The sequence below is a fragment of the Branchiostoma lanceolatum genome, chromosome 8 (genome assembly GCF_035083965.1).
Source record: "Branchiostoma lanceolatum isolate klBraLanc5 chromosome 8, klBraLanc5.hap2, whole genome shotgun sequence".
Lineage (NCBI taxonomy): Eukaryota > Metazoa > Chordata > Leptocardii > Amphioxiformes > Branchiostomatidae > Branchiostoma > Branchiostoma lanceolatum.
In genome coordinates, this window is record NC_089729.1 from 3,644,495 (window position 1) to 3,663,241 (window position 18,747).

Here is an 18,747-nt window from a genome sequence, read left to right on the forward strand (position 1 = left end):
CTGAGAGGTCCTGGGTTCGAAACCCTGATATGCCCTGATGTTGTGCCCTTGGGAAAGGCACTTCACACGACTTTCCTCACTCCACCCAGGTGTGAATGGGTATCTGACTTCGGTTGGGGAAGGTCGTATTGAGGTCACCTGCTGGTGCCGAATGGCAGCCGCCCAGACCCTTGCGACAGTTCCACAAAGTGCAAATGTGGAGCAAATATGTATCTCTTCTGTATTATACACATGTATGATTGTAAACCCTGCAGCAATTCAGCACTGGCTGCCATTGTACGGGTAATTTCTGACCAATAAACCATCATTATTATTATTATCATTATTATAAAGTGACTGTACTCACTCTGCACAGTGAGTGTGGCGTTGGCACTGACAGCCCCGATGGAGTTGGAGGCGGTGCACATGTAGCTGCCGCTGTCCTCCTTCCTGGCAGGAGAGATGAGCAGGTCGCCGGACTGCAGCACCATGAACCTGCCCGACACCGAGGCAACCGTGCTGCCCACCAGCACATCATCTGTAAGGAGTACACAGGTTAAGGCCACACCAATTTGATTTCATGGTTAATGGATTTTTTTTGAAATCTTAGGTCACACCAATTTAATTTCTCGGTTAATGGATTTTTATTTTCCAAAAAAAAATTTTAGAAAAAAAAAGAAGATTTTTTTCTCTAAATTTTTTTTTTTTTGAAAATAGTAATCCGTTAACCAAGATATTAAATTGGTGTGGCCTTAGCAACAACAAAAAAATCATGAAAACAGAAGGCTGGGGTGAAAACTTTCACCTGACCCTGTTCACTCCCTGAAATTGTGTGCACCAAAGTACAAACTTGCCTCTGAGTTTCTGTTTTCATGTTGATTTTGGAATTAAGCATTTTTTCAAAAAAATCTGTTAACCAAGAAATTAAATTGGTGTGGCCTAAGGAGTACACAGGTTAAGCCAGGGGAGAACATCACATCAAGAAAATACGTCTCCTTATTATTTCACACGTGAAAGTTGGGTTATGACACACAACATCATCTTCTAAATAGTTCCAGACTATAGGGTTAGCATTAGTGTTCTTGCTAGATTGCCATTTCGGCGTCTTTAAACTGTACTTAGGGGCTTCCAATATATTTTTGTCAAAACTGCCATACTGCCTCCAAACATGCCAAACGATGTATAAAATAGTTTTGCCTACTTGAGTTGAAATTTCCTTCAAAAATGTGTAAAACAGCTTTTGATACAGTTAGAAATTCCAATTCTTCCAGGGGAGTATGCCTCTGAATCAGAGATCTGTTTTTGCACAGAATTTGGTCTTTCCCCTCCACAATGTACTCCACAGTTAAGTTTGACAGGAATGCTGGTTAGCATGCACACATTGAAAAACAACTTGTTAAGAAGAATTTGACACACAAGAATCACTGTTTTAACAGGGAGAGTGGTATCAGTAATATTTGTAATGCTAGTAAACACTTTCTACATAACACAAAAACATGCGGTTTAATGAGAGGCAAGGTCAAGGACTCAGTTCAAAAAGAGCGAAACACAAACACAAACAAACGGCACACAAAGGAGGTTCAGAGAGACAAGTGAGTCATGCATCTAATTCAACATGGGTGAACCTGCCTGTGAGGGTCACACTACCCAGGACGACTGCACCTGTGGTTGGTGTGGCACAGCAGAACATAACAACGGTCACGCTAGTGTGTACTACATTACACGGATGTTACCAAGAACTAGGGGTGGATACTGGTTCGCTGGACCTGATTCGAACCTTTATAACATTCAAGAACTGAGTCCAAAAAACCTGAACAAAGTACATGTACAAATATATGTTTCCATTTTGTTTGATAAAAAGTGTTTTGAGTCTCCCCTCTGACAAAAAAGGCATTTAAAATAAGTGCAACATTCAAATATCAAACACTGGTTTGTCTTGAAAGTCTTCTTACCAAGAAACTTTTATAGTCGTGCGTGTCAGTATTAATTCTCTATGCTTAATATTGGCCTAATAAAACAAAACATCAACTGGACAGGATCAGGTCCAGGTTCAGGTCCAGACCTGAACCTAAATCTCTGGACCTAAACTTGGACTTTGACCTTATCAAGCCAAACCGGTATCCACCCCTACCAAGAACTATGGGCTACAAACTCAAAACTGTAACTACTGAAGGTGAATTTAGTAACAAACGGTGACTAAACATACTTGTTAGAAACATTTGTTTGTCCAAAAACAGCAACATTTTCAAAGTTTATACAAGAGATGGCATGATTGTCTTGGTAAAAGCCATTATTGAGAAGTTGAGTTTTAACTGCCATACTCCTATACACAACATTTGTATTGTCATGAAGAAAATGCATGTTTCATCAAAGGCCCAACAAATATCAAAATGTCTTTCTTTAACCAAGATGTTACAGTACACTTCTCATTTCATTGAAAGAATTTTGAAGCAAATAATCTCCATATTGTAATATAAGCAAAAATAAAGGACTAGACTTTAAAAAAAATTATTGCAGGACCTCAACGGAAAACTTATTTTTTACTATCTTTGCATATTTCAATGCATGTGCATTGATGTAACAGCTTTCGAAACTCACCTTTGTACCACGTTATGGTCGGGCGGGGAGCACCTTCCGCAGAACACCTCATACGAGCCACGCTCCCATCCACCACTGAGGTGGGGGCAGGAGGGTCGATGATATTGGGAGCAATGCCTGTGGACAGGATAATCACTCATCAGTTCAAGTATTGGCAATGGTACATTGTAGATATAAACATTACATCTTCATAATAATGACGAGCCTCATCTAAAGGAGAAAATAATATACCATACCTTGATAATTTTTGTACCTTATTATCACTCAAACGAGCAACACTCAAGGTCCTCATTGAGACTGATGGACTGAAATGAGCAACATGTTTTATATTTGTCTACCCAGCTCACACTAATTACCAAGCTAAGTAAGACAAGGAAATCTTCTTCAGCATGAAGCCATTTGGTTGAAAAGAAATCCTCCTCTGGACTGGAAGCAACCTACTGACTTAACTGTACATAACTGACTAGTTCAATTCCAATTTGTTTGCTTTTTAACAGGCACAACTAGTGGTGTGGATCTAAACCCGAGTTTAGGTTTAGGTTCGGACTCGAGTCCAGAGGTTTAGGTTCAGGTCCGGACTTGAAAGTCCGGACCTGAACAATAATTTTGGAATATTTTTTTCGTGTTACATGTAAAATTGCATATTGGCAGATATTTTACATGTAATTTGAAAACTATATATACGGAATTATATACAGTCAGTAATTAACACCAAAGTTCAGTTATAAACACAAAAACAGCAATGTTTTCATATTTTTCTAGTGCAAATTTCACGATCTAAGGAAGGTTTAAGATGGTTTAAAACAAAAAGGAGTGTATGAGTGAGAGAATTTTTTTTCAAGTCCGGACTTGTTTCCAGACGTTAAGGTTTTTTTGGACTTGAACCTAAACGTTTTACAAGTCCAGAACCGGTCCGGCCGGACCGATCCGCACCACTAGGCACAACTGTATGCTGCTATGGATGCTACATGTAAAATGTAAGAGCTTTTGACTCTGGGAGTCCCACGAGTATCTAAATGTAAAGGTCCTGCGTATATACAAGTGCGTATATACAAGTGCGTATGAGGTGCGCATGAACATTTTTTTGGTTTATGTAAATTTTGCAGGGAAGAGGCTGTTTTCTACTTTGACTCACCGTTGTGCAGCTTGGTTATCGAACCAAAGAAATAATTTCTTCAGCTGCAAGCTTAACTTAAACCAAAAAGTTGTGAATACGTAACTCATGCGGACTTGCATATACGCACAAGTGTGACAGGGCCCTAAAGAGACATCAGCACAACAGGCTGACAACAGACATAAACAGTAGGCTACTCACGCTGGTCTGGTGCATGGGTGGGTGGGAGGATGGAAAGGTGCATGCAGGGAGAGAACAAGACAGAAAACAACATCTCAGACAAACCATTCCAAGAGCATCAACCAATCACCAAACAACTTCACAATTAGAGTGGTGTTAGAATCAGTTTCTAGCAGAAAGAAAGAAAGAAAGAAAGCAAAAGGCTACTACAGGCGGAAATGGACAATTGCTAGTGAAGCATAAATGCATATAAGTAGAAACGTTAGCTTTCAAAGGTTTACATAAAAGCACAGTTTGTTAAGCACAGGTTGGGACAGCAGAATTCTGAAGAATCAAGACAGATGAGGTATGTGTCAACTGGTATGTCTAGTGCTATGGTTGTATTACAAACCCCTATTAGCAGGCGAATCAATCCAATTTAGGCCCTAAACTTCTATGTAAATATCCCTGTCCAGGGAACTAAAAACGTTTAAAAGCAGATCTGGTTAAAGAGTTAACTAACATTCATGCCACACAGTTAGGATGCATACAAGTAGCTAGTGAGAGCTTTATGAAATAAGTACTAAAACTTAAGAAACATAGAAATGTAAGTTTGCTAGTAAGTCTTAAACTCTACGAAATCTGCAATGGATCAGTAATCGAAGGGAGAAAAACAATGAACAACACTGTCTTGATTAAAATGATGTAAAAATAAAATTGAAAGGAAAGGAAATGAATGAAATGTCTCAAATGTTGGAAGTTAAGTCACAGGCATCTCCACTCACTCTGTACAATAAGCCTGGTTGCTGCGTGAACGCTTCCCTGGGCATTCTCGGCGAAACACTGGTACATCCCCTGGTCAGCCTCGCCCAGGTTCATGATGCGCAGAGTCCCGTCCCTCAGCACCTGGTACTTGTTGCTGTCCGCAAATGACGCGATGTCGACAGCATCGTAGTACCAGTTGATGGTGGGCTGGGGCGTGCCGGCAGCCTGGCACTGGATATCTGTGGAGTGGTCCAGGTTTCCTCTCCTTTCAACAGGAGGTCTCCGGGTGAACACCGGTTCATCTACAGAGTGTCAAGACCAAAACAGAATTCTATACATGTTTTATTTGGGTAGCATGCGAAGTCCAGTGGTTAGCGATCTTGCCTCTGGAACTAGAAACCCCGAGTTCGATCCCGGCTGTGTCGCTCACCCGACATGCACGCTACCAGAAAGGGTCGCAGTCCCTAGGACGGGACATTAAGCCGTGGTCCACTGTTCATTGTGCTTGCCGAAAAGAGCTAGGGGAATTTCCCCGGTACAATGAACCTGTAAATACTGTTCATTGAGTTCATTTGAGCTAAACTGGTTAGAGATCACTTTCTTTTTTCCCGTCTGTCTTGCAAAGAAATCTTGCCTATTCGAATGACTTAAGAAGTAAGTATTACAAGATGTATCAATTGACATACTGATATGACAGTAGAACATTAGCCATGCTGCAGGCACCACTACTACTCACCATAGATGGTGAGGTTGGCATAGGCTGAGGCGGGACTGTACGAGCTCCCGGCCAGTCTGGCCTCACACTTGTAGATACCCTCGTCGCTGTCCGTGGGGACATTGATGGTCAGTTTCCTGTTGAAGTCACTCAGGCCAGACGTGACGACCTGTCCATCTTTCTTCCAGGTGATGGTCAGGCTGTTGATGGGACTGTACAGAATGACACGACAATCAGGCGACATTTATTTTGTTCTGAACAAGACATTTCCCTGACTACATTGTGCTATATCACGAAGACATGTTCTCTTTAGCTGTTGTTAATCCTGAGTAACACTTCTTTTTATCAAATGATTACTGTAAATGCAGAAACGTTCGTGGTGGTTTTATGTTCACAGTTTTCGCGGTGAACTTTCAGTGCGAACTTAAAACCACCACAAAACTTTCTGCCCACCTATGACTGTGGCGCTACTATCGTTTCAAACGCGAACTTAAAACCACAGCGAACACTTCATTTTCTCCCTATCGCGAAATAAAAAACATGCAAACTTAAATGTATTTACAGTAATCAATTTCGTTGCCAGAAGACAGTTTCAATCCAACAAATGAGTGTTTTACGGAAAGTAACAGTTCCAAAATCTATCCAGTTGAGTGACTGTTACCTTGCGTATCTAAGTACATGGACATTACCTTCATTGACATAAAATATGTGATCTATTTCCATCCACCTTTCATTGATCTATTTCATTGACTTCATATTTCAATTTGCTTAGGAAGTTTGATGCAAAAGCGCACACTACAACTTACTTGGCATTAGGCACACATTCAAACACAGCTTGGTTGCTGCCCCTCTCCACATTCTGGTCTACAGGAGGGATCACAATGGTGGGCTGGATCTGTTGGGTGGAACTCACAGACCCTGATAAAAGCAAGACAACAAAACGTACATGAGACATCTTTTTAATAATCTATGAATTTCCAATTTTCTCTTTATCTTTCAATAAATTCAAATAACAAAGACATGCAAGCAAGATCTAAATAGTTCAACATCTATGAATGTAGATGAGCAACTTTTTCTGTTGAAAATGGCATTAGGTCTTGTCAAGGCCTTTGCAGTACTACAAAGGTCTGCTAGGTGGCCTCATTGAGAAGTTGCTTAGCCTTAGACATCCAGGTTCAAATATGGATGTAGTTGTAAAGATGTGACAGTGAATTTAGCCATTCCCATTATACAGCCTACAGACATGCTTTCACAGGATAACTTGTTCTTTTGTTGCCACCCCTTTAATCATCAATCCCAGGGCTAATTCTTTGTAATAGCCTTCGGCTAGTTGGGTAGTCCTGGCTGTACTTTTCTACAGTCAAATAAAATGAAATAGAATCAAATCAAATCAATATAAATGTTCTGTGGAAAATCAAGTTACTCACCTCTAACACTCAATGTGATGACTTGACTGATTCTGTCATCAGCAACATCATCATTAGAAGCCTTGCACTTGTACTGTCTGGAGTCAGACCCCGAAGAGGACAGGAGAACCAGACGGCCATCCACAGTGATGAACCTACAGGACAATGTGGTTGGAGTTATTCTTCCTGCCATTTAGCATGAAATTTCCCTATAATGAATTCTACAGCAAAGATATCATAAATTACTGGACACCTTGCTAGAAGGTAGGATGTTCTTCCAGTTTAGACCGCTTCTTATGTGTCTCTTGTTCAACCAACTGTCACAATGGGTTTAAGTAGATGATCCAGTGTTCTTGCCGAAGCAACAACTTAAAATATAGAGAAAGGTAATTTATAAAAACAAAAGGACTTACCTTTTCTGTGTGTTAGACTGAATCTCCGTATTATCGATGAACCATGAGTAGCGAGGTATTGGGACACTGTCTATTGGTGGGCAGCTGAGAACTTTGGGCTGTCCTGCCTGCACGGACTCACTGGTGGGGCTGGAGGGAAACTGGCCAATAACTGCAGAAGGGGAAACGCATTGAGTTCATTGCAATTCCACAGAGAATATCATATAAACTTGTAGCAATTCTTAACCTCTTATTATCTTTAAAACTATGGATACATAGAATTCCTGTTGAAGTTAAACCCTTTAAAAGTTACATGTTAAGGTCACCTATACAATTTATAAACATGCAAACTACTAGAAAGTCATATCAAATTAAAAAAAATTCTGTTCATGCACACTGTTTCATTGCAGTCAGCAAAGATGCCAAAGAATCATCAGACTTAAGGGCACTGCTTAAATCCTTATAGTCCCGATCCCTGATAATACTTACAGGCAACATCCAGTTGTGCCCTCTTGCTGAGCACCATTCCCACCAGGTTCTTGACGATGCAGCGGTACTCCCCCGCATCAGTCTGAGGTGACACATTGGTCAGTCTCAGCCTGGTGCTAGTACTGAAGCCTGTCCTCTCCTGGCCATCCTTCAGCCACCTGTACTCCAGAGGACTGCTGCCCCCTCCTACACATGCCAGGTTCTTACTGTTGCCTGACAGGACAACATCATCTTCAGGCTCTGTCTGCACAGACGGGCCTAACAAGTTATCTGTAATAGAATAGAATAAGACACAAACTGTTAGTACTGAGATCAATCACTAATCTGTCTTTAACACATTTAGCAGGGGTTAATCTAAATCAGGAAAGAGGGGCGCTGCGCCCTCTTGTTTCAGCCCAGCGCCCCCTTGTCAAATTCAGATTTTAGTTAATATCCAGCATACAGCCTTCACTCAGTGATCGATTCTTCCATAAATACATAGAATTCGCTCCCTCGCCTGTGTGTGTTCCCTCTTGTTCAATTTTTCTAGAAAAACCCCTGTTTAGGATATAACTACTGCAACATGTTTGTCTGGAGTGCTGGGGAAACTGACCTACATCTGTTGAATGTCAGGTGAGAATCAAAGTTAACTGTCAATGGTCAAACTGCCTTATGTATTACTACTTACTTGCAAATATAATATATAGTTTGTAAAGCCTATAAAACAGAAAATCAATCTCATGTCTTGATAGCAGCATTCCATTCCTCATATTAGGGCAAGGTCAACTACAGGGCTAATTGGTTAAGCATATAGGTATGGCATATCTGAAATTCATCTCTACATTACAACCTTTGGGGCACATCATGTCATTGGAGCACTTATCCTGTGCCTGAGGGCAGTAATGTATGCCTTATACATATGTTATGGGTACTCAGACTACAGGCTGTCATGACTATAGGAACTTGACAGAATAATATAGTCTTCAAAGTAAAGTAAAGCCCACTTTAATACCATGTTAATACCTACAGTCCAAGCACAGATCCAATCAGCCTAAAAATGGCACACTTCCAAATTTGCATACATTTAAATTTGAAATCACTGTACATCACTATCTATAAGAATAACAAACTTTGAAATATTTGATTCATGTCATATTTGTGGACATAGATCAACACAACTGGGCAACAAGCTCCCTATAGGCTTACAGATGATTATTTCCAGGTTTGACCCACAAAACACACCTGCCATGGCACCAAGATACTTCCTAATTTGATATGCTTAGCTAATTATATATGCTTAACTAACTTGTCATGTAACAATTCTAAAAATCCATAACTCTTACAAACACTGCTACAGCCACGAAGAATGATTTCCTGAGGCATGGTTTTCCCATCCATGCCTATAACATGGCATCTGTCCCAGCCTTTTCTACAAGGAATCTCCAGAGAAACTTTATCATGATGACCCCTGGCACTGCCTAAGTCTCCTGTGGCAGGTCTCATTTCATGTTTACATCACAATTACAACCTTCTGCTACTGCACAGCAAGAAACCATAGCATATCTTCACTGTTATGATAAACATCATGATCAGTATCATACAAAGCTTAGTGTTTTACACTTTATTTAACTGATATCAGCAGTAAACTGTAAAGGACTCAGCGAACATGTACATGTACCTCCCTATTGCGACATAGATTTGAAGACCATTCATCTAACTTATTTATTCTAAGAACTATTTCAGAATGACTAAAGCAAAAAGAGAAAGATAATTACAACAAATATGATATCATATCATGAGAACAAGCATAAAAATTAATTCAATAAAATTTCAACTTGTTATGAATATTCCAAGAAATTTCGGTCTAACTTCTTGTCAAGCCTCAAAGCTTGGATATAATGTAACAATACAAGCCAGCCTACCCCATCGAAAACCGAAAACCACCTATATTACCGGTACTCACAGGAGTATCAGCTGTCCATGTCTAGTGCTCATACACAAACACAACAGCCTACATGAAGCAGGCTGCTGAAAGAAGACACAGGGCTGCACAGGGCTAATTTTTTTAACATTTAACCCCAAAGAAAACAACAGCAAAAAGCTTCTTGTTGTCCCAGCTTGGTCAGCTATGTCAAGGAAATATTCCCGCTGATAAAGTTGCACGTCTACTATTGACTGAGGACACGTTCAGCTACATGTCTTATGTGCAGTTTTATTGACAATGTAACAACAAGGACGATTTGGAATTTGGGATGCAGAATGGATGTTTTTGATTTATCACAACTGGCAGAAAGTTAATGAAGTATGTATGATTTATAATATTGTAATTAATCATGTACAAATTATGTCCGAGGAGTTAATGAAAAACCTAGTAGCCGCGTACATGCACATGGATGCAAACAGTTTACGGTATATACAAAGTATGAGGATAATTTTAATGGTATATACATAGTATGAGGATACTTTTAATGTTCAGCATCTGCCTTAGCCTGGTCCCAGTCTCTAAGGGTCGGCTTATGGGTTTTTACTGGGCCCAGTTTGCTTTTTTGAACCATTTCTGATAGCCCTCCTACCGCTACTACTACTTCCGCTTGCCAGTCTACTTTCCCAGCCGCCCTAGTGGCATAGAGATATCGAGGAGCCCCCAATGGTTTGGATTCCAGCTGGAAAAGCTGTCAAGTCTTGCCTGGAAGGGATTATGGCTGGGTCAGATTCTTGAAATACAAGTGCTAAGTAGAAACTTCCCTCTGAACTTGGGGGCACACGTTGCAGCCACACAGTTTGTTTTGTTGCCAAATGTGTGGTTAATATCTAACCCTGCCTTATCATGCCACAGCATGGATTTTCAATGACGCTTTTATTCTATGCCCTTCTAGGCAACCAGGCAAAAGTCCAGAGATTTGTATCAACAATTATGCGCATTTATTGACTAACAAACAAAGGGTCTGTAGTTAAGTCCATCAGGAAAGCTACAATGTTTGCTTTGGACAAGACCAAAGGTATTTTTCTTGATCCAAGCCAAATACACGAACTATGCTCCAAAGTCCTGGTTGTACTGTTTCCGTTATTGTGCCTGGAGGATAACACCAGTCAGCCAAGTGAGCTGTTCCCACAGAGAACAGGTCAGGGGTCAGCATAGTTCACAGGAGGTGGTAATGTACAGAAATACCTGAGGTGCCAGGGGCTGGAGGTGCCAAGGGCATGGAGATCTGTCCAGGGATATAACATGTAGCACAACATGGCTACAAATCTGAGCTAACCTTTCATACAAATGTCTTAGAACTGTTTATATCAATAAGCAAGTCTAGAGAACTTATCTATGCAGGATTCATAATTAAGCCTACAAGTACATGTGATTTAGCAATACTCCATCATAGTTCATGTCAAAATTTCATCTCGGTAACTTTTTGCAGGCATCAGAGTTCGGACATATGTAGCCTGGAGGCCTAGAGTCTAACTAGGGGGTGTCTGTAGTAAAATTTCCTTGGGGGCATGTTGGTTCTGGAGCCAAGGAGCTGGTCTGTGTGGGCCCTGGAAACAATCTGGCTAAGCATGGTGATAGGCTTCCAAGTAACGAAGGCAATAATAGAGAAAAGACAACATGCCATAACAAGGACAGCTAGCCTTTACAGGAATGGGACCCTCATGATCATCTTTGTCAACCAAAGTGCTTATCTGTACATGTATGTTGTAATTGTTGTTCAAAGTAATCTCTATCACAGTGAAGATTGAAAAAAAAAGAACAATACTCAAGGAGACATATATTTTGCTGAAGCCATCAAGATAATGTAATCATCAATCAAGCCCCCATCCCCAGAGCCTGCTTGACAACATTTACATATTCACTGACAAGGCAGTTGCCTTGGTTGTTTTTGATATCCACAGGGAATGTAAACAAACTATAACCTTTCATGACAACATCTGCTGTTCTTTGTACCTGCCTTATCCTTTACATAGTTTCCGGATACTGCTTTACTCAAATGCCATGGGAATAGCCCCAACGAATATTTTGATGTGGGAAGAAAACTAGCAGTCCTAAAGTAATGAAGTCATGATACATCATAGGTACTAGATTACAATGTATTTGACAACATGCAATACAGACTGTACATCCAAATTTCAAGTGTGATATATCAATGATGTTCTCTAATAGATAAGATTTTCATATGTCAATGTCAATGACAATCAGTGACAACCAGAGGTTCATGTATTGTATACACATATTTTTGTGTTCATTCCAGAATATAGGTTCCGTGCTGGATCATGTTGCAGAAGACAAAAATCAACAATAGTTAAAATACCAATATAGTGCTGTAATGCCCTTGTGTTATCACTTTTTCCTGAACCTCCTACTTCCTGTATGTGGGCCTCACCCACTTCCTGTTCTAATTTCTCATTCCAGCACAAAAATTAACACCTACACACAAAAACAACCCTCCTGTCAACAACTGGATCCCCTACCGTGAAAGAGCATCAAAGTACAATGCTAAAGTTCAACCTGCACAGTCAACACTACAAATATGAACTCTACCAAGGATGGATAGAAACAATCTTGCTGGGTAGAAGGTCACAAGTCTAATTTTGATGACCTTGTCACCACAGATTCCCTAAAGGAACCAGGGCTGTCAAAATGTGTAGCCTGACAAAGAAGATCTTTGCTTCCTGGTACAGAGGGAGTCTTAGGAGACATTAGTGCTGCATGATTGGTTTGAAGGTGTGACCCAGGATGTGTGTGGGAGAGGCCATGGATCTGCCACTGTTGATCTTGTGGCGGGAAAATAAACTGTACCAGCATGGACACAAGTCACACAGGCACAGATTTGCAAGTGCTTGTCTCTCCCACTTATGTGTGGTGGGTAAATAAAGGACTGGAGATAAGTTCTGTGGAGGGCTGGCCCAACTTTCACATGGTTATCGCCTATCCACTGAATGCAGTGAATGCCATTATTGTTGAAATTTTTGCTACATAGAAGAACATAAAAACATCACCACTAAAAATAGTTTATTTGATGAGAAAATTCCTTACAAAATGCATTATTCAAAAACATTCAGGCACATGCCGCATGTACATGTAAGGCAAGATTGTGCCCAGTTCTTGAAAGTACATTACATCAAGTGAATTCCAGTTGTACCTGGCAACCAGTCAGAAAGAAAAGAAACACAAACAGCTAGTCCTGTCTTGTGTACACAGTGCATACCCAGCACAATGGTCTGTTCCCTGTGACTGGCTTGGACGCTGGAGAGTTGAGACGAAGAACTTTTTCCACAAAATTGTTTCCCAATTTCAAATGATTGCTGACTAGAATATCTACTAAATGATAGTTTTCAATTAGACAGGTGGATTTGATATTCATAAAACTTCATGATGTAATGCCAAGCATGGCAACAAGAAGTAAACAGATGTCTGGCTGTGTCAAAGACAATCAGTAATATTCTTCTCTTCAGAAAACTCTACCACAGATTTCCAGCTGACTTTGTTTTTCACTGCTGACCTTGATGTCAAGGATAAAGACCTCCTGTAAATCAAGCGTCACCACTAAGTTCAGACCATGGTGTTTCACATGGGCACAAAAGACTCGATTTACTGCATACTCAACTTCTCTTTCAATATAGAAATAAGATACATGTAAACTAATGTAAGATTAAGAGGGAGATGTACAATAAGATGCATGTGTAAGAATTGATGATGATGATATTGGAAAGACTGGACTGTCACATGAAACAACATCAAGTAATGTACGACTACAGAGCTCTGGACCATCCCCAGAAACCAGAGATGATAGTGTAAAGAATTGAAGAGTAGCCTAAATTGGAACTGGAGTTCCTACCTGGCGGAATCAACTCTACTCTACTCTACTCTATATGTACAGCATGTCATAGCTCACAATCTGCTATCTTTGTCTGGTAAATATACTCTAGTAGTAGTACTGGATGACTGCATGATTAGGAAGCACAGTACATGAGATAAGACATATACAAAGTCCAAGTAAACTTTTTCTGTACTATAAACTAATGAAGATGCAGTTTGTAATGTTTCAACAACTTTCTTCATAGCAGGCAAGAAACATGCCATATCATCATGGCCATAAGAAATCTTTTGCAAGACTTGGTGGCAGTTTCTTCCAACTGGCACCTAGAAGATGGAGGACCCTTATGGGAGGCACATGTGACATGGGGCAGAAAATCAGCAGTAAAAGTAACCATGTCTGATTACACTTCCAGATGTCTGCACCCATCTTGCTATACATCCCAAAACCAGGCCAAGAGTTGAGGTAAGGGGTCAATGCTATCTAATCTGTCAAGCATTCCAGATGATGAAGCTAGTTCAGCAGGTAAATACAAAAAAATTAAGGTAAAAAAATAGTTGACTTCATAAAAGATGTCCAAATATGATGATAGCGAGCTACTATAAGCCTAGATATGTCTTGGATTATAGCATCTGCAATATGTTTGCTGCATTCTTAATTTGTTCACTGCTCATTCATATTAGCCTTGGTTTTACCTTATCATGACTTGGACCCCAAATACCACACCTGCTCCTGACAACAGACAAGGCAGCTAAGGCATAAATTCCTTGCATAGTATGATACTACAGACACCCATAACCAAAAAATTGACAATGCAACATTCACCTGTTGTGGCAAACAACATATCATTATTGATTTTCACACATCAACATGACTACATGAGTAACAACAGCTAAACAGCAGCTAAACAATTATCATGTTATCATGTCATAGACACCAGTAGCTAACTTCAGTTTCAATGAAACGTGCCAGTAAGGCATGTTTCAGAGAAGGGTGAGGATAATAATGTCAAGAGCACTGACAGGGTGGAACAAACAGATCAAAAATAGAAAGTGAGTTCTCAAATATAACATCATGTGTCAAAACCTAACAACTTCATGTAATATCAGAATTGTTGAAAGCTTACTGCCAGAACAGATGAATATCTTCACAAAAACAGTTGTCGCCTGTTGACTCAAACCGTAACATAACCTTATGTCATCTGTTCCAGTTTTACTTCAATTCATATGGCATTACCTCAGATTAGGAATCTCACAGAAAATGTCACAACAGTGGAAGTGGGAAGCCTTACAATAATACACACATTTGATTGGATACAACCAAACAGATGCTCTTATCAATCTATCAACACATCCACAGATGTGCAGAAAAGCCTTACCAAATCTGTCATCTAAATGAAGTAGAATATGGTATGCTACTTCATTGGACATCGTGACTAAGTCACTAACTGATGACTGTGAATGACAGAAGACAGATAACCAGATCAGATGTAAATCTATCTCTGACTAATGAAATTGTGGTTTGCTGAGAAGTGGATGGGGGTTACCACAAGGTCACCAGTGCTATCTGATGGCACAGTTTAGCCCCAAGCTGTCCCAAGGGATTCAATAGATACATCAGAGCTGACAGACTGACTAATGTTGAGGCTCATTTTGGCACATTCTGTGCTCTGTGTACTAGATCTAGTATTTCATTCTAGTCATTTATTATACATCCTAAATAACACAAAAATATCATTGGTTATGTGCAGTAGTGATAACACAGCCACTTGAATGATATGATATGGCTAATGGCCTTTCAAACCAAGGAAGTTATCTTCCTTCCAGACAGTCTACTGAATATCATATATTGTATTGTTATTATGCTAGAAACATAACAACCTATTCCACCTATGGTTAATTTAATCTGACTGCACATGATGTCACTGCTTGTCTTGGGACCTGTTTTGAACAAAACTGTCATAACACTGCAAATCAACCAGTTTAGATTTCAACCCATGAAATCACACAGGGGATTACTGTGAAACAAAATGCCACTGTTATTATGAAAACATTCTGGTGTCCCTCATTCCTTGCTTATGACTGGAATGTCACTCATAACAGCCATGAAATCACTCATCTCCTGATGTTCATGTCTGTGTGTCCTAAAATTAGTTCTGCACCAAGTGCACAGGCAGAGAGAGTAACAGTAGCTCTATGCATTATGAGGTTCTGAAAGGAGAAACCCCATAACTAATAACATTACATACTGTGGCCAATAGATACAGGCCAAAGCGAGACTGAAAAGGACTAGAATTACAAACATGTGTGGCTTGAACAAAGATGGTCCTAAAAACACATTTATGCAAGTCAAACAGTAGAATAATCAAATACTGGTGGTGAGGCAACAAACAGTTAGGGCAGTTGAGATGTAAGGTTTTGGGGGGAAATACAAGAATTTAAATGTTGCTTTTTTCCTCTCCTATTGACTAATATTCTTAGTTATGAATACTTCTAATTCAACAACATGTCTAGAAGTTCAACATTGGAAGAGGAAACAAGCATATGGCATGGTGTGGTGAGGAAATTCAGAGTCAACACTAGACCTCATAAATCTGCAGGTCGAATACAGTTGTTATTCATCGGCAGTGAACCTGAGACACTGGGGCCATGTCTGGTAGCGTGGCCTATTCACAACACACCTCAGTCTTACTGTTCTTCTGTCCTTCAAGAACATGGCTTTGTAAATCATCTCTGTTGTCAGACTACATGATGAATTAGACAGCTGTGCTTGGTAAACATGACCAAAACAGGTAGGAAGTACTTGAACCACACAATGAAATAGCCTGAAAACTACTTTGTCTCTTTCTAGAACCATTTAGGTGCTCCAAGGTTTACCTTTAAATTCAATTTTTTGGGACAGCAGCTAAGAAACGACAGGTACTAAAGATTTAACTACAGTACATCATGTGATTTCTCCTGAAGACAGTGAATGTAGTTGTCTGTCTGAGATCCTGTCTGTCAATCTCCCTGACTCAGCAGGTAAGCTGTAGTGGACAACCCCTAATACCATAATAATGAAGGCCTGCTGCCTGATAATTGCATGTTCCTGTGTGTTTGGTGTTCCTTGTAAAAGAAGCCCAACAACAGCCTCAATAATAGAGTTTTGTTTGGATGAAAACTACTTGGGACGTCCAGTTATCTGCACAAGTATGCTTGCTTTGTTACCTGTTTTGCACCTTACACAAAGAGATAAGGTCATGTGAAAGTCATCATAAACAAAAATGCACTTTGTTTGAGGATTGTCAAAAAGCATAACTTTGAAAATCTATTTTCGATACAGAACCATATCATAGGGTTTCCCAATTTTTATGGAATTCCAAGCACAACGTAAAAATACTAAAATACAACATTGTTCTGTGAGTGAGTGTCTGACTACTGGTATATGGGTGTCCTAATAAAAATTCAGGTTTTACAAAACACCTCAACACTTTTGGGAATTGCCTCATTTGAATGCTAAATGAAACATGACAGGATGTTGTTGGTTGTGAAATGGCCTAATTTCACACAATTTCCATTTGGAAGACCTCGAATTGGTACTTGGTACAACCTGTTCACCTGCATGGTTGGTTATTTCATTGTGTTCATTCTTGTGGACACACCTAGGCCATAATGTAATCAACTATCTCGCCCATTTAATTTTGTAGCGAAATTCAATCTACAATTTTGTTACTGACCATAAACGAGTGGAAAGCACATCTTTGTCTATCCTCTGTAGACCTGGTAATTTGATTTTTTCACAAAATCACATGCATGCCCCAATTCCCATTCAAGATAGAAAATAACTAGAACACTAGCAGTATATTTCTTTGTTGTATACACATCCTGGTGAACAAAGGGACAGGTACCGTCACGCAATGGTGCAAAATGAACTGCTACATTCAAACAGGGCTATGGGACTGTTGGGGCATGATATAGAATATAGAATGGATGGGGGAGGGGGGTTACTTCCGTGTGTGTATCAGTAGAATCTTGTCTAACGATATTATGTCTTTTTTTACTGTAGTAAGAGAAAGGGTACGTTGTGAATTATGGATATTTTGATGGCGGAAACGGGCAGGAGCAAATATCGATGTACGGTAAACATCGATTAAGTGGGTTTTAGTAAACTGGCAGGGGTCCAACACGAACTCGGGCGACGTAATACCGAGAACTACAACTCCTGGATGGACTGTTTACACCGCTGAGAGGATCTCAAGATAGTTCAAATAAACCTGACGTTGACTTATGTGAGTGTAGAGGGAATTGGTCGGGTTTCAGACATCGTTTGCTGATCGAATTGTTGCAATTGTTCACGAGTAGCCGTGGACAGAAATCGGAGTTTACAGGCAAGGCCTGTGCAAATACAACTGTGTGCCATTTAAACTCCGTCAGCGTTCCTTACCCATATCTTCACACACCCTGTACATCATTATCACACCTACCTGCTGTGGTGATCCCTGCGATACAGCAGATCAGTAATATAGTCCTAAAGACCACGGCCATTGTCGTCGCCATGCCCGTCACGGTTGTACAGACGAATTTTCGGTATCCAGTCGTCAGGCCGCCCCCACTCTTCCGGACAACAGCGCGTCTCACCAGTCTCGCACCCAGTAAACACTCACGGGAAGACAACTATTACACGCCGATAGTACTTCCTCTTGTCCACAACAATCTCCTGTATCTTATGGTCCAACAGAAGGACGATAGGATATCCTGCCCGGAACAAAACTGAGGTCCCAACACTTGTGAGTTAGTTACTCTCCGGCAGCCATCTTGAAAATTGGACCACTTGGAAGTCGCCTCATTCGCTGCTACACTGCTCGAAATTTGCTCACCGTGACCTTAACCTTCACCGATCGATACAAAAAGTTACCCTTGAATGTAGAAATCCAACAGGATTGCTCTACTACGCCGTGAACATGGCAAGTTGTACAGGAAGCGGCAAGCAGCCAACACCGACCGAGATCACCCTAAAGCAGAATTTTTGAAAACACTGACCACGTGATCAAAAAAGGTGTTCTGATTGGTTAGATAACTGGTGAGAGCAAACACTCGAGCTTTAGAGGGTGTGTATGGAGTTTCAGGTTTGTATTCTTTTTGCAAATAAACATCGTAAAGCGTTGGAAAATCAACCGCATAGTATAAACTTGTATTTTAGCATCACTACTATCCAGATATGGGGTATAGCAGAGGGTACTAAGAACTTGCTAGGGTCTATGGCACTACAAACTTCAGCCGCTCAAAGTATTCAATATCCTCCTGTTACAGCCTTCTGAATACCTTTGAGGGCAGTACCAGGTACCCCAGGTGAGGCGCTGACTCAG

General features: G+C 40.4%; 1 protein-coding gene across 3 annotated transcripts in view; it reads right to left on the reverse strand.

Annotated features, from left to right (window-relative positions):
* LOC136440756 (protein sidekick-2-like) overlaps positions 1–18,429 on the reverse strand; it is a 42,938-nt gene extending 24,509 nt beyond the window's left edge. For 2 of the 3 annotated variants that reach the window (XM_066436861.1, XM_066436860.1), the window contains exons 1-9: positions 17,866–18,429; positions 7,618–7,887; positions 7,150–7,300; positions 6,758–6,891; positions 6,137–6,248; positions 5,352–5,542; positions 4,636–4,917; positions 2,578–2,694; positions 347–517 (exon numbers count right to left, since the gene is read on the reverse strand). In XM_066436861.1, the coding sequence (XP_066292958.1) occupies positions 347–517; positions 2,578–2,694; positions 4,636–4,917; positions 5,352–5,542; positions 6,137–6,248; positions 6,758–6,891; positions 7,150–7,300; positions 7,618–7,887; positions 17,866–17,938 (1,501 nt within the window). In that variant the 5' untranslated portion in view covers positions 17,939–18,429. The remainder of the gene's footprint in view (positions 1–346; positions 518–2,577; positions 2,695–4,635; positions 4,918–5,351; positions 5,543–6,136; positions 6,249–6,757; positions 6,892–7,149; positions 7,301–7,617; positions 7,888–17,865) is intronic. The other variant, XM_066436862.1, reaches the window with a different exon arrangement.
* Between the last annotated feature and the right edge of the window lie 318 nt (positions 18,430–18,747).